This window comes from Stegodyphus dumicola, chromosome 6 (genome assembly GCF_044657685.1).
Source record: "Stegodyphus dumicola isolate Sdum_Otavi_A_Nest chromosome 6, ASM4465768v1".
Taxonomy (NCBI): Eukaryota; Metazoa; Arthropoda; class Arachnida; order Araneae; family Eresidae; genus Stegodyphus; species Stegodyphus dumicola.
Window position 1 is genome coordinate 229,565,582 of NC_140773.1, and position 17,369 is coordinate 229,582,950.

At 36.5% G+C, this 17,369-nt stretch overlaps 1 protein-coding gene across 3 annotated transcripts in view; it reads right to left on the reverse strand.

Moving 5' to 3' along the window:
- LOC118182448 (uncharacterized) overlaps positions 1 to 17,369 on the reverse strand; it is a 66,925-nt gene that overhangs the window by 42,087 nt on the left and 7,469 nt on the right. Inside the window, exons 1-2 of one of the 3 annotated variants that reach the window (XM_085819628.1) lie at positions 6,621 to 7,149; positions 1,100 to 1,232 (exon numbers count right to left, since the gene is read on the reverse strand). In XM_085819628.1, the coding sequence (XP_085675754.1) occupies positions 1,100 to 1,232; positions 6,621 to 6,990 (503 nt within the window). In that variant the 5' untranslated portion in view covers positions 6,991 to 7,149. Of the gene's footprint in view, positions 1 to 1,099; positions 1,233 to 6,620; positions 10,746 to 17,369 lie in introns of those variants that run through there. The other 2 variants (XM_035351791.2, XM_085819627.1) reach the window with 2 other exon arrangements.

A 17,369-nucleotide genomic window follows, 5' to 3' on the forward strand; every position in this document is an offset into this window, starting at 1 on the left:
AATAAAGTTTAAATGAAGAGGAGCAAAAATTGCGTATAGTTTAATATTTCGTACAAGGAAGTCGTGTGGGGTACACAACAGATATTTTTCTAAAAATTATAAATGTATGTCAATTAAAACACTTAATGCGTTAAAATGAATTTCCGATCAAAAGTGAAATGTGTCAGTGCAGAATTAGCAGTAAAATTAGACAAGAAAACAAGCTCAGACTTTTGTAGAATTTGAATAAGACTATCGATTAATCGTTAAGTGTTTAATTAATTCCCCATCCCCGCCCAATGGTGGGCACTTGCCGTTTCTAGACTTTGGCTACTACTAAGGCCAGAAGCGGTGGTCATTTTATTATGGAAGCACCTAACAGATGACCATCGTTGCCGCCTATGAAGGGACGGGAAATTTACATCCATACCTACTGCGGAATTCCAAGCCGGGCCCTTCGGTACCGTAATCAGGGTCACTAGCGGCTTTTAGTGATCCTGACAGTGACAGGCTTTTAGTGACCCCGTCTGGACAGCAGTTTACTTACTGCGATTTCGGCGATCTGCAAACATTATCTAGGAAATTTCTTCAGTCGGTGATCTGGATTTCCTTGAAGTCTTTCAGTTTACAAAATTTACCATTTTTAGTTAATTCTATTAATTCCTATCCTGTTCTTCCTAATGCTATCAAAATTCTAATCTAATAATATCTTAGCTTTTTCATATTCATTACTGTATTACTCGTCAGACGACGAACGCTACGTTCATTTTCTATTTCTTCCTCGAATGATTTTATTTTAAATATATTTCTCCTTACAGGTTTGCAATTTTTTTTTCTCCTGAAGAAGACGGGCCAGAGTTGATCGCTTTTGAAATCAATAAAATGTTATTCAAATTCAACGTCAGTCTAAGGTTGGCTTTTTGCTTAATTTTTAAAATAATTTCTTTTTAGTTAAAATAAATAAAGTAATATTCAGAAACAAACGGCTTACTTGACAAAATCATTTTTTAAAACATCAATACAAGTTAACCGAAATGATTCTGGTACAACTCATTTTGGGTAATCATATTATGTACTTCGTAAAAAATGAGTATGAAAAGTAAACAAAAAATCTCCTTACCAAAGAGTGCGTTGATAAGATATAGTCTTTCCATTTGAAGGATTCGCACTTCCTCTTTTGGAGAAGTAAACGAATTCTTTTATGAAGCGTTTGCTGATAGAAGATATCTTTTTCTTCTTCATTGCTGCTATTTCTAGGATACATTTTACATATTGTATGAGTTAAAAAGCATTACATGGAAAACGATATGAAATTTAAAAGCTACAGTCATTCGAAGTAAACCACAGAGGTATAGAAAGAAAAGAAGGAAAAAGAAATATTTTAAGTATAAAATTATATTTAGTTTTGTTGTTGGGAGAATATCTTACTTTTACTACCTTGTACGAAGTAAAGGAAGTATTGTAATCGCGAAAAATTTCGGATATCATATTTCAACGAAAGTATCCATTTTTACCACTCTAGAAACTATGCAAATGACGTTTTTGCGCGACATCTGTACGTACGGACAGAATAAACGACACTTTTCCAAAACGGTTTGAAAAATGGATTCAAAATGGGTTCAGAAGATTTTTGTGACGTCTATACGTCATACGTATGTAAGTATCTCGCATAACTGTCCGGCCAGATCTGTCTGCAACTCAAACATGATTTGTATGACGTCTATACGTACGTATATACCAAATTAGGTACATACGATACATATTAGATACATACGTACGTACGTATGTATCTCGCATAACTGTCTAGCCTGCCAGCTTCTCTAAAGAGTTAATGCATAAAAATTCCAAATGTAAACTTCTAGAAATTCGGAAAGTTGTCCTTAACGAATGTAGAACGTGATAGCAGTATCTATTTTATTTAGGATGGGGAATTCTTATTAATGTTTTATACATCATATATCAATATTTTTTAGCAAGATAGTATGTTTTCTAACTCAAACCTTTGCCTAATTTGAATTACAATAACAAGTCAAATAACAATTATTGGTGGAGGTAAAGCAATAAGAATAAGACTAATATTCATAAATTTGCAGGGCTAGTTTCGAAAGTTTAAATATAGAGCCTGCTTCTTCAGCTGCAGAAGTGCAAATGAGAAAAGAGAAGTTAATGATAAGTCAATAAAAGGCAATAAAAATTAGAAAAGGGAAATCAAGTTACTGGCGCCCCCTATTAATGCAAAATGAAAACAACTAAGAAATAATTTCCCTAGAATCTGAGAGTAAAATCTCAGGGTTTTAAATTGGGGTCGTTAACTAGAAATGAAAAATTTTAATGAACGTGAAAAGGTTCTAGAAATTCTAAATGCCAATGGAAGATGTTATTTGGATAATGTTCGCTGCAGAAAAGCAGAAAATTTTATTTTTTGCTATCATTTTCCACAAGCTGTAGTTGCCATTTTGTACCAGCATCCTTCCATGTGTTCTAACCCCTGGATTAAAATTTCACCGTATGAGTTTTAGTAAGAGTTTTTCCAATTCTTTAAGTTTGATTTATAGTTTACATCTTTTTTTCATTAAATTATTTTTCATTTCTTCTAATTTGGTTCAGTGCTTTCCCTATTTGATTGAATGCTTACTTCTTTTCCATTTTTTATTTGTAATATGACAGTTCAGTTTGAATATGAATTTTATTTAATGTTTTATTATTAATTAGTTAAATTAATTCATTTTTACCATGCCTTCAAGCATTAGTCATTTCACAAAATTACGCTTGAGAGACAAAAATTTCTGAATCATCTTACCTTTTTACTAAAGTCTAAAAAGATAATCGCCAGTTTCATTCAGATTAAATATAATCAAAACTCTTGCAGCTCGTTTCAAAATTATCTGATACGTGGTGATTGAAAATCTGCTTTTCTAAGCTGTCTAGGTTACTAAAACTTAATTGTTTAACCTTTTTTTTTTTTTTTACTTTAAAAGTGTAATATTGAATGATAAAGTTTTCTTTCAGATGTTTAACAGTAACCTGAAATTTTCAGGTGGTAATTTTTTTTATCTCATTTTAAAATTTCATTTAAAAAAGCGAATTTCGCAGCGGATGACTCTATACAAAATTAACTAACTTTCTCCTGACAAGTTTCTTAAATTAGAGGAATTAAACTGCTTAAATGAATCATTTCAAAAAGCAAATTTCAAAAGAGCTGCGTAATGGCCTATGAAGTATAGTGCAATATTCAGCTTTCAAAAGAATTAAATTTCCATAAATCAAAGAATACAATTTAGCCATTCTTCTTAATTCCCTTTAAAAAATTTCTTTTAGACGAAAAAAATAAATAAGTAATTATCGCATAAAAACAACTTAAGTCCCATAGAGCATTCTGTAAAACACTTTCGGTAATTAAAACGAAATTTCTTAATAAAGTTGTAGAGACATTAGGTTATTTCGAAGCAGGAGACTGAGCAATGCCCTTGCTGGGACTCGAACCTCGGACCTCTCAAATACGCGCCGAGCGTGCTGACTATTACACAACGAAGGCATGTTAAGAACGCGAGAGGAATACTTTATAAAGCCACGAATTTTTTATTCTTTTTACTGATGCCATTTTCTAAATTGCAAACTAGCCTTACAGTTATCCAAAATTGAATTTAATGTATATAAATTTCATCTGGGACTTGCTAATTCCTGTCCAAAACTTGCTTCCATTGAATAAAAATCTTAATTTAGAACTAAGCATGCAATTAAAAGTCATAAAATGACCTATGTATTTAAATTACGAAACTTTTTTCACAGTCTTCCAGTTTTAAGTATTTCAAAAAAACCTTCCCGTTGTAAACACGAAACCAATAGTTAATATTTCTATTCTTAGTTTATCAGATGAACAAGAGAGAGTTCTGAAATATAATTTTAACTTCTCACAAATCTGGAAATCTTCGATTCCAAAGATTTAAGCTCCTACCAAAAACGTTTTCAAATTCCATAAAGTTTCAGATACACAGAAGGAAATAATCAAGCATCTTATCGCCCATACCCTGGAAATAATAATAAACCTTTGAATCCTAATCTAAACGCGGAAGAAAACCTACATAGCCCAATCCCGGCAAAGGTGGAAGACAGTCGTCGTGGACAAAACCATTTACACGGATGGTGATGGTAAAACTTAAACAAAGGCTCATATAACCTGCTCCCTAAAAACCCTTCATCTTCGGACCTCTCAAAAATAAAAACTGAGGTTATGTCTTCGCAAATACTTCTGACATACTTTAAAAAAATCGTTTTCTGTTGTGAATTGTGTCAGATTATATAATGTATGCAAATTCATAAATATTCCATTGCGCCAAATTTAGGTAATCCATTCCGCCTTGTATCAAATTTAAACACTGCCTCGAACCCATTAGCTAATTATTCATTTCCCAGATTTTCGACTTTTTAGTTACTAATACTTACACACTAAATATTCAATACAGCTTATAAAAGAGATAAAAATCATTGCCCCTAGAAATTCTGTCATCGTTTCTTTTGGTGTAAAATCATTATTCACCAGTTTTCTAGGGAAAGGTGCATATAATTGCCTAGAAATGAGGCATCGAGAATTCCATTTCTCCAGTGTTAAAATTGATTAATCAATTTACCTTACTCAACTCCGTCTGAAACACATTTTGTTTTCCAAGAGTTACAAGCAAAGTGAGGGATTAGTCATTGAAAGTCCTCTTAGTCGTACTTTGCTGAGGATCAGTCCCGGTCCTGAGACCAGTTCACCGTTATCTAATATTGCATTCTCATCCGATCGCAAGTATATTGTTTCCCTAGTTAGGCGCCAGTGGAAAGAGATCGTGTCAACTTTCGGAACGTTTTCTCATCTGTCAATAAAATTCGCTGTTCTATACTTAAGGACCCGATTCCTGATCGCAGATCAGTGACTTGTAAAGGATTTATTCCATCTAGCGACGATCCCCGCTAGACGGAACATTTCTGAGAAATAAGATACTGGTAGGATTGGTTTAGAAGGGAGGGTTCCTAAAAGAAACAACTCTGCTGGAAGCGAAATCCCTCCTAGCTACAGAAATGATATCCCGGCTATGCGGCATATTTTGAAACTTCGCCGAAAATGTTCCGTCTGCAGCTCTGTCCCGTGTAGAGATCAAACAATCAGACGAAAGTTCTGCTTCCAATCTAAGTGATAATCGATTACTGTTTGACGTTCAAGTCTGTTTAGTAATTGAAAATGGTAGCCTAGCTACGTAAGTTTCGTGGAAATGCGAGTTCTGAGAAATGTCTCTTTCGACGCCCAGTCTCGCGTAGGGAAAGGATACGTGATATGGACATAAGATCAGTGATTACAACAACGACTGAAAGATGCTATGCAGCAAAGATTACATATGAAAAGATTTAAAGCATGGGTACGTTGAGTTGTGTCCTTTAAGAGCAAAATACATGAAAGCGCACTTGAAGTGGAGTCGTCACCATGCGAAATGGAACTCATTTCCTCTCCAGAAATTGAGTGTTCCAACACACTGTTCTTGGATGAATCTCCTTTGGAATTCAAAAATAACGGCTAAGGATCTGGAGATAGGAAAGAACACATAGCAATCTCAATAATATCAAACACCCCGCTTTCAATTCTGGCAATGTATAATGTATGTTCTCTTTGAGCTACTACACTGACAGGCAAGTCTTCGCAGATAGTGTTGTCGGCTCAAAAGTGCCGGAATGAAAGTTTTAAATGCTTTGTAATACTGCACACTCAAATGCATGATCCAACATTTATTTTTATACACTACAGGCCACTATACGGCCAACCTTCGTCTGGCTTTTAAATGTACCGGAAAACAAACAGCTTCCCGACAAACTTGACAAACGTCGTATCCAAGTACCTCTCGACAAACGTCTAGTATCCAACAAAAGCATTAAATTTAAAAACGGCACAGAATTATCGCCCTGATTTTTTCCGATAGGCAACAGTGCTCATATCAGCAACAATGGCAACAGTGATATATCAGCAACAATGGCAACAGTGATATATATCAGCAACAATGGCATCAGTGATATATCAGCAACAAGCTGCGTGCCATCGATTAGATGCGATTTCATCAAAAAATATCTAATTCGAATTTTGAAAAACATCGCTTCGAGATTCACTGGCTCTTGTCTAGATGCACCCTATGTACCAAATTTCGTAGCCCTGTAGTCTATTAGCTTACGCGCAGCACGAACGAAAGGCACACACACACAGAGGCAGACTCTTTCCTTTTGTGCATATATAGAGAGAGATAAATTACGTCTACATACGAACACATGGAGCGTGAAAACTTTGGAAGTGAAGATATTAGTCACATGGAAGGGTCACCGTATTTGCCTGACCTCAACCTCGATGAAAGTCTTTGGTATATATCTGGACATGCTGTCTCTGTCCACATACTCCATCCAGTTATTCTCAAAGAGCTGGGAACTATTACAGCAATCGGAATTATTGTCCTCTGAGGCGCACTTGATCACTTACCTAATCTTCAAACTGTCTGCATTAATTTAAATGCGCATAAATAATGTACAAAAACACAATTTCTAAACATTTTGTTTCATGTCTGTGCTCCCAATTCGCATTTTAAACGCAAAATTCTTCCCATAAAATGAAATCTAATGCTTACTTTTTAAGCCTAATCTTGATTTCTTTTTGGAAATTCGAGAATTAACTTTGTTCTTTCTGAGATTACCATTCTCTGAGTGCTGCGGCTTCAATGGAGTGGATTCGCAAGAGCTATTAGCGACGATTTCTTCAGCTTTACGTTCTTTCGGACACTTCCTAGAAGAATTTATTCTCACGTCTCCTTTATTAACTGCAAAACACTTCGCTAAGCTCAATGTCACAATATTCGACTTTGGCAACTTCATTCTCTTGCGCCGGTTTGCAATTGAGGAAGTAGCTTTAGTAACCTTCTTATTGTAATGATTTTCTCCATCTTGATTCGCCAAGTCCTCAACTAGGGGTGATGCTTTTTTTCCGCAAGCATTGGCCATCTTTGCAATATATCTAGGAGAAAAACTGAATTGGAAACATAGAATAAATTTATAGCATACGCAGTAATAAAAACAAAAGACAAATTTTACTTTTGGTAATCTTGTAGAGACATTAGGATTTTTTGGAAGACAGAGAAATGAAAAATTAACAACCGCCTTCGCCGGGAATCGAACCACGGACCTCTGGAATACCGGCCCAGCGTGCAGAACCACTACACCACGAAGGATGCTAGGAAAGTAGGAGATATACCATATAATCTTAATTCTCTATTGCATGTTTCTTATATTTCAAACTAAAGATTATTTCTAGCGTTTAAGCCTCATTTATGATGTCAGAAATCTGCAGCAAAATTTTTAGCTGATGAAAGTCGTACACACTGGTGTACAGAATTCAGATAACAAATACATTTTTTTCACACATTCAAAATATCCATGTTGTGGCCTGAGGGTCACATGCCATCAGAAAACAAGGAATGTATTGCGCGGGAAATAATTTCAGAAAATTAATAAAATCAGCAACGAGTTAGATCAAAATTGTTTAATAGCTCTACGGCTTCATTAGCAAATTGTCAAATAAATCCTTATTGAGTTCTTATTGAGTTCACCGAGTCCCTTGTAATAATGTTATGTTCTACAAACAGTTTACAGCAATGAAACTTTATGGCTCAAGATCAACTATGTGTGGCCCATTTATTCTTTTCCATGGATTTCGCTCATACATCTCGTCTTTCGAGATAAAACGAACATCACACCTGAGCAAAACAAGAGCTTCGCTTTTCTGTGTAATATTCAGTCGACATAGAGTGCACAAACTGATGTTCCAAATGACTTTGTACGCAGATACTGCGGAATATACTGCTGTCCTTCCGAATCGTTGTGATGAACCCTTCATAAAAGTGTTATGATAAGTGACATACTGAGTAATTTCTTTGATATACCAATCGTCTTATTCTTAGGTAGTAATGTGTTACCGTTGTTCATCTTCAGGGAACACCTCAGAGTATGATTCTCAGTGCTGTAAGTAGTACAGGGTGCTTGCATCCTATATGATTATTTTCCGCCATTCCATAACACCGTAATATTCATGGGTGACAAAGTTACAGTCCACACAAATTAACTGTTCCATAACTTCCTTGAGAAAACTAATATCCATAGATTAGTGTAATAAAATATGTTTGAGTACCTCAACACTATGCAGGTATACGGTACATATACCATGTTACTGGAACCCAACTTCTGAGTAGGTTCGCCTTCACCAGCACTTTAAAATCCGTTTTATAGGATAGACATTTATTGGTTGAAATACTTTTCAATAATTTCGTCGACTGCAAAAGAGTTTTTTGTAAAACCTGTATGGTTATTTGGGACATTATCCGTTAATTTACTATTTTTGAAAGGTCTGGCACAGCCTTAGAAAGGTTTGAATTGTATCAATTAGTGGTGGCTAAATTTAGAGTAAGCACCGTGCAAAATATGCATTTTTCATCGATGAGTACACATTAACTGTCTGTAACCTTTACGGGAGTTTTTATATGTGGACAACTCCTTCGGATAATTATGACTCGAGCTGTAGGGTACTTGAAGCGAACACGGAGATGGGCTTGTGACGGTAGAGGCAAACGTGCAGACGTTTCATGACAGTTATAACACTGTCAACAGACGGATCAAGTCCATTGAGTTGCTTAAATATGAAATCATGAAGAATGTGTCGTGTTCAAGGATGATAATATGCATAGATTTTCATTGCGAAACCACTACTTAAAGAGACTGTATTTTGCAAGAGGAAGGGGATGTAAGGTGTATCCTAAGTTTATAACAGTCATTTTTAAATTAAAGCTCCTTTTCTATCTCTCCTAATTTCAGTTTACAATTCCTTACCACAATGAGTTTTTAGAATCACGTTAAATACAAATGAGAAGGTGTAGTATTTAAGTCGAAGTTCCTCTGACTTCGGGGAAGAGATTTAGATTCTCTGAATAGCGCGCGTTTGCCGTTTGGCTACGTCTCTCTAAGCTGTTAACTACGCTCGGGCGTATTACGTGCCCTTGATAGCTTCGCTAGCTAATTGAATATTAGGGGCCAACTAGTTAGAAATTGTTTTAGCTTCGGCTAAATCTCTTTAGTTAGTCATTAGTTAAGTTCTTATTTCTTACATTTTTTAGTTTAATCCCAAGTGGAGGCTTTGTTGTACGTCCTGAGAAAGGGACCGTCTGTACACCTTTATTTTGAGCAATAAAGGGTAATTAAGCCTTCTTGAGTTTTGCATTTCTGTTTCTGGACTAAGCGATTATTCGTTCACTAGGTTCCTCCACATTTAGGTAATAGATAAAATGGGAGGAACACTACAGGCAAAATAACCTTTAATGATTAAATAACACAAAAAGCGTTTATTTTACTTCGAACAAAGGTCAAAAGCGCATATATAATGAATTTGTCACTGAGCGCATTTAAGATGGCAAACGTAAATGCATTTTTTTCAAAACAGTCCTAGGAAATATGGACTTATATGGGTTTAGACTCGCTTCCGGGGCAACAGACAACTGTAGACATTATGTCAGGAGGTTACTTTGTTGTATACAGGTAGTAATTTATTACAGAAAACGCTTCATTGTTGTGTACCAATATGCTTCTATGTCTTACGCAGATTTTTCCGAATGTGTGAAGTATGCATCTAATCCAATTATAAGCAACTAAACACTAATAATAAGCCAGTCATAAATGTCAGATCAGATGAATACCATCCTTAAATACAGTAAAATTCTACATAAAGTAAACTTTCGATGATCTAGCAAATTCAGGACTGCGATAATCCCAAATTATAATTATCAAAAATGCCGGATCATTGAATTTTAAATGGAAAAAATTTGTCAAAATTTAATCTATTTAATGAATGAAAGACCTTAAACTGTAAACTCTAAGTTGCATAACTCTTAAATTACATAAAATGACCAAGAACACACTAGAAGTTAAAAAGTACGTTCTTTGGATTATATTAGAAGAATACATAGCTTATTATCGCTCGTGGCGAAGTTGCTAGCGCATCGTGCAGCTGTACCACGGGGCCAGGATCCGATCCCCGGGCTGGGCCTTTCATCCCTTAAGTGGGTAGATAAAATGAGTACCAAGTTCGCTTGGGGACTAAAAACTGGGGTTCCTGCGACCACTTGTTCACGGCATATGCTGGTACACTTCCGAGGCTCAAAGGTCAAGAAAGCAGAAAAAGGCACTGCAAACCGTGGTCCACTAGGGCTGTTGCGCCACTGAGTTGGTTTACATAACTTATTACTCTTGATTAATTTATATTTTAGAATCTACTATATTGTTATTGCATGAAAATTTTAGAGTTCGAATACTTTCAATTTCGAAATTCTTCTCAAACAGAACTGTTGATAGGAGCTGTTTATGCACGAAAACCTTTTGCTGGATTGTCATATCAGTTAAAAGACTCGCTTCTATGAAGACACATTTGGGATGGATAATAATGGGAAAACCAGAAAAGAAGTACGTCGATTATTGTGTCACACGTCTGTTAGTTCAAGGTAACGATATCGCTAATCTCGAATAGATAGGTAGTGTAATGTAACATACGAATGTGCTGCAACCCTCCTGGCCGATAATAAACGGCCTCATCGTTAACGCAGCATACCCAACACAGGCGACAAGTGAATGTAGGGCCCGGTAGGCTTTATATGACAATTCGGGTGTCGTCCGGTATCCGCACCTATATAGAACAACACAGCCGCGAGGGTTGCATCGATAATTTATCAATGGAGAATATGAGGTTTATACGTGGCCAAACAAGGGCGTATGCATATATGCTTCTGGCTGGTATAGGTACATTGGATACATATGTGTATTGGCCTAAGTGATTAATGAGATAGGCAAACAACAAACACTTATACATTAAAAGAAATGATACACTGATAATGCAACTGGCGCATTAATGCAGAAGATGACAAATAATGATTACACGTAATCGTGTAACATCCTGTATGACTATACATAAACTACTAGAAATTAAGCACACCCAACACAAATTAAAACAAAAATACAGTTAAAAATACAACAAATCGAAATTCCAAAATTGTTTCATTGCCATTTATAAAGTCTCCCCGGGGGTCGGGGTAGAGAACTCTGCGAAGCTACTGGCTAAAATCTGTACCTAGGCAGTTTCGGCCACAAGGGTATAACATTTATGAACATGGTGGTTCTGAAGGCCCCGAAAAGGTCACTCATTGGCCAGCCCGGTGGTCTGGCACGTTTTAGCGCAGCGTGGTACTAGTAGCCCGGGGAGTAGCGCCCCCGGGTTCGCTGGGTAATGTCCCGCTGCGACGACGGGCAGCCCGAGCGAGTGGTGGGTAGCAAATTAACGACCAGTGCCGTCTGGGAGATTTTTTTCTGGGCGGTGCGCCTCTCTCTCTAAGGGACCAGAGCGGAGGTTGAACCTCAGCGCCTGGTTCCGAGGAGTGCGAAGTGGACTTGTAGTGGGATTTAGTTCGCGGAACAAGCCCTAATTGTTGCCATTTACAAAGTTCATCAAATCCTTTGCAAATCTAAACTCTTCCCTGCGGCAGTAGAATTCCTTAATGTTGCCACCTTTTCTCTAACATATCGCAATCATACGCAGTCTTCGACGAAATGTCGTGCATTACCTTCAGCACTACAAAAATTACAAAGACTATTAGGCGATAGGTATTAATCAATCCTTGTGAGCAGAAAAATAAAGAAGAATTACAACAAGTCGCCCTGCAGCATTTTAGAGACTGTTCGTATTGATGACGATGGAAGATAAGCTTGGGTACCAAGTAATAGTAAGGTGCAGATTGTAGTTTAAATTTTATTGCTTCCAAGTTGAGAAGAGATGGTAAATTCAATGCCTGTGATGGAATATTCAAAGAGTGGTTGGCTGATGATATTGCTGAAGAAGCTGTAGAAGGTCCTGCGCACTATTTGACTCCCCGCGGCGCATTCAAAGGAAATTCCATAACAAAGGCCCGTCCTGTGTTTGATACTTCGTCCAAAAAGCAAAAATAAATCTCACTTTTAATGACTTTTTAGTGAAGGTACCAAATTATTTTAAAACAAATTCCGTCACTGCCCATGAATTTAATTTACTCTAATTTCTTCATCAAGAATAAATTAGAGTAATCTCTACATATAATAAAAGAAAGAGTCTGTGTGCTTTTCGTTCGTGCTGCGCGTAATCTAATAGACTCAGGACTAGGAAATTTGATATATAGGTGCATCTAGACAAGAGCCAGCGCACCTCAAAGCGATTTTTTCAAAATTCAAATCAGATTTTTTTTTTTAAATTCTTTTAATGTTATTCCATTATTTTGAATAATTTCCTTCTTTTAGAAATGTGGTTTTGGCAACAGTTTTTCATTCAGACTGCTGACTTTTGAAAATTGGAGATAAAATGCTGCTCTTTTTCTATTGATTTTTAGACACGCAACACGCCCATCGCAATCTTCTTATTCTGACGCGCATATGTCTCGCGAGGCTCAACAAAAAGAATTTCCTTTTTTGCCTCCTCTCTTTATTAACTTTGGCAAAAAGGTTTGTCTATTTTGAATTATGTCATCCACAAAGCACAATTTTGATTGGTTATTGCTTTCTGATGATAGTTTCCTTCTTTTAGAAATGTGGTTTTGGCAACAGTTCATTGGTTTGGATACTGGACTGCTGGGTGTTTTCTCTTGAAAATATGAGATTTATTGTTTATTTCATTGTAATTTTATTATGTTTCAATTATATATAATTTTAATTATATAAAAAGTTTTGCATGATTTCTTTTAGGAAACAAAGTTTTTAATTTCTTGTATACCATTTGAATTTGATTGCTTATTTCATTGTAATTTTGTTATACATTTTTTAATGTAATAATTTGTTTTAAATTTTTGTTTCTTAATGAAGTTGTTCTGCAGAGTAAAATACTTCGCAGTTTTTAAATTTAACGTTTGGTGTTCCCTGTACATTTAAAAGCCAGACGAAGGATGGCCGCGTAGCTGCTAGCACCTGATATAAAGAAGACAGTTTCAGTAGCCAAATAAGATCGTGAATATTTCAAACTTCAACTGGTGGACAGATGAAAGTTTTTCAACAATGTTCGTGTAGTTTCGGCTTAAACTGCAATCCATTTTTACTAAATGCAGTTTTACAATTTCACTTAGAAAAGGCAAGTCATCCATTGACTTGGTATCTATTGCTAGTAAAACTGCTGGAAAACTCAGTACTTTCTTTTATGTGGACAATTGCGTTACCTCAAATAAAACCAAAGAAGAATTAAAGCAATTTTTAGAGATTTCAACAGCGGTTATAGCAGAAGCTAAATTTGACCTAACGGGGGAGAAGCATACCGATGTGATGTGATGTGAGAAGCGCAGCCCTGCCCTCCTGTCAGACTTTACATCACCCTATGGCCTTTTTGCGGGCTGCGCTACAGCAAGCCGGAAAAAATAACAGCTCCAACAAAAATGAAGCATAACGATATCCAAGAATCAAAAGGAATCTCTGACGGTCGATGTGTTGATTCAAAGATGTCTACTGTATTAGACTTAGTTGGGAATAGGTCAGCAGACAAGTTTAGATATTGCATACCAACAGTAGATAAAAATCGGGAACCTGCTACAAGAAACAGCATACTATCTCTCACGCAAAATATTTCTAATCCAATTGGATTTTCTTGTCCAGTCACATTGTTGAAAACCTAATCTGATGTATTAGAAGACAATTCCTAAAATTGGTAGAGAATCAATATGCATTGCGCTTTGTGGAAATTCTCAAACACCCCTTTCTTGCTGAGCGCTCAGAAATGAATCGACATACCCTTTCGGATACATACTCTGAATACCGGAATCTACATACCCTTTAGGATAAGCGCGGAACTTCTTATGCTGCTGCTTTTTACTTAGGATGTCAGTCCGATAAAAGGGCTTCTGTACAGTTGTTGTCTTGTCCATGAATTTCATGAAAGAATGGTTGCCAGAGCCTCAAGGAAGTTGGACTTCTACTTCCACCCCCATTTTGAGATAGAGCATCCCGGGTGTGGTAAGGGCTTCCCTCCCCATACCACCAAACCCTACAAGAGGACGTTTGACTCATGATATATTTAGAGTGCCTCCATGGCGCAAAAACACTATACATTTACAAACATCCATGCCTTCTCCGGTATTAGAACGAGGGCCCTTCGGTACCGTAGTAGGTTCCCCTAACCACTATACCGTTTGGGAGACTTTTGCGCAGTTACTAAATTTAAAATGGAAAGTAGCGCCTTTGCAGGAAATATTTATACCCAGGTTAGAACTTTTACCTTGCTGTCTCGGTTCGGGTTAACCTAAATTTTTGAAAACCAGCCTCAAACTTCATATCATCATCGAATACTTTTGGACAGATTCAACCACAGCTTTACGGTGGATAAGGAAAAATGATACCTGCGGAGTATTTGTAACAGAGTAGATGAAAATCGTAGGATGATACGGAAGCAAGATTGGAAACACATTGCCAGACCACATAATCCGGCTAATTTACCTAAGACGAAAAATAAGGCCAAAATGACCCGCATTCTTAAATTATGTTTGCAGTTTTTGGCACTGCATTTTAACTTACTTCAATCGCTTTCAGGAAATACAACTTCAAAAACGCCAATTTTGAGATATAAAGCATTTTTTTCTAGAATAAAATAAGGCTTTTTTAAATGGGAACATGCCAGCCATAAAGATTCGTTACACAACTTCCTCCAAACCAAAAAACGTGCACTCGCAGAGTAACGCTGATTACATTAAGTCAGTGAGTAAGGTAAGGTTGACACAAGGAGGACTTTCTAAGACACGCTGGCCCGTATCCAATACACATAGGGGAAACCACGAAAGCTCTTCCCCAGCCATTCCCTTCATTGAGATTCGAGTCCGGATCGAACTACCTGTTCGATCACTTTAAAGATTTACACATACAGACTCTTTGTGGCTGCGGCAGCCATTCTTTCATGAAAAACATGGGCAAGGACAACAACAACAACACATAGAGAAAACCATGGAATCTTTCACGCAGCCAGACTGTTCACGCAAACTCGCACCTAGATCGAACTACCAGTGTTGTGTAGGTACCTAGATCGAACTACCAGTGTTGTGTAGGTACCTAGATCGAACTACCAGTGTGTCTTGACCACTCGGCCAGTAGGTGGGGATAGACGACTGATGGTAAAATATGAAGTGTCTGAATCCACGTATATTCAAGCATGTGTGTGGTACGCTCTTGCATTAGATGACTGTCATCGCGTGAATGCATGAAAAGACGTTAAAAAACACGACAGTTTAAGAGAATGTTGATATCGGGAGTGAATATAACCAGAAAGTATCCCTGATATATTATTTTTATTAGTTACGTGTTCCGCCCTAAAGCACTTCACGGAAGGAAAGGATGCTTTCGTGGAGGCCTTTCGAAGGGAAACTGACTCGTATTAACACGTTACATATGAAGAAAACCACGCGAAAACGTTCCTGCAGTTAATCCCGTTCACGAACCTCGAACTAAACTACCAGCGTTCAAGAGCTTTACCACTCAATCGCTGGTGGGTCCGCTGATATATTTCTGGTATTTTTCTGTTATCCGGACCGGAATCAGAAATGTATGGATGGATGGATGGATGTGCTCATGCATGCATGTATATATGTAAGCAAGTATAGGTATGCGTGTGTATATACACACACATATAAACACATACATAGATACACACGTGCATACATACATACATTTTCTGATTCCGGTCCCGATAACAGAAAAGTACCCTTTTTCTTTTATTAACATCGTTTATTTTTCCTGTTTCTTATTATTTTAATTTTGATTATTTCGTTTGATGGCATCCCAAAACTACTAAAATTATCAACTAAATAAATTCACTTAATTTCTAACTGTACAATTTTATAATAATTCAATATTTAAAAATCGAAATATTTTAAGGTGCATACCTTTGACTGGGCACTTGAGTAATTTTGACAGACTTTTAAATCTGTGCTTGTACACTGTTTATCCTATTGTATAATTACATTCATTCAGGGAATAAACATAAAACGAATTATAAATAAATTTCAAATTTAAACTGCGAGATAATTTTGTTAATTTTCCTCGCGACTTCTCAAAAGTACGTTTGATTTCCGAGCCACGTCAAAAACATAAAAATATTGACTTATTAAGCAGTTCCATTTGGCAACAACATATGGATTTCCTGTTGTTATTCACGCTGCTATGAAGAAATGTTAGATGTTATGACGTGAAATAACATGTATTTTTAGAATAATTTTACAATGTACTTATTTTCAGCTTGAATTTGACAGTTTGATTTCTTATTTCACTAACACCTAGAAGATGCTGCACAAATCGTAGACGTTGTTTACCTGTTTCAGATTTGAATACTCTTTTTATGACGTATTGGTTGTGCCCTTTTCTTAAAGCACGTTACAGTTATGCTTTAAGTGATTTAATATCGAATGTTTACATCGTTTTGAATTGAAATATACAGTTTCAAACTTGAAGGAAATTTAAGCTATAGTATTTTAAATGAGTTGAAATTGTAGATTTATAAGGTTATTGTGCGAGTTATTTTTATTATAAATCTACTTTTTTATGTTGTGACCATTTAACCCAATGAGTTAACGCTAATGCATTATTAAGATTTACCAAAGGACTAAAGATTATTAAGAATCATTTTTGTATTTATTATTTCACTCCAAACTGTAAAGTTTACGAAAGGAAGTGTGTCTGAGTAATTAGAATCTTCATAATTCAATATGTCATGTGTTGACGTACGTCATACACTTGCATGAAATAAAGAAACGTTTCCTGAATTTTGTGATTATAAATTTTCGTCGTTTTTGTATGGTCCAAAATTCTTGGCAATTTTTGTTGCCATTCCTCTCTCGTAAATCTTTAGTTAAAAGTGTTTTCTCATTCCTTTCCGCGTGCCTTCATGCTGTAACTGGAAGTATATCCGACGGATAATCAGAAGATCCGGAGTTCGAATCCCAGCGAGAGTATTACGGATTTCTTCAGTTTCTTGATATTGAAAATTCTAAAAACTCTACAAGTGGTGCCTGAACTAAAAGGTGGTGGACAATAATTCGTCACCGCCAGGATCTGCTACTGAATCCCCCCATTCTTAGTCGCCTTTAAAAAAGGGAATAAATGCGATATTTTCTTCCCCCCTTTTGGCGTGCCTTTCTCGCATAACTGAAAGCACGACTAATTCGAGAACAGGGGGACCGAGTTCGAGACCCGGCGAGGGCCTTCCACATTTTTCCTATAATGTCTCTACAACTTGATTTAACAGAATCCAAGGAAATAACACTATTTTGATTCCCCAGGCTTAAGAGCACCTAACACGG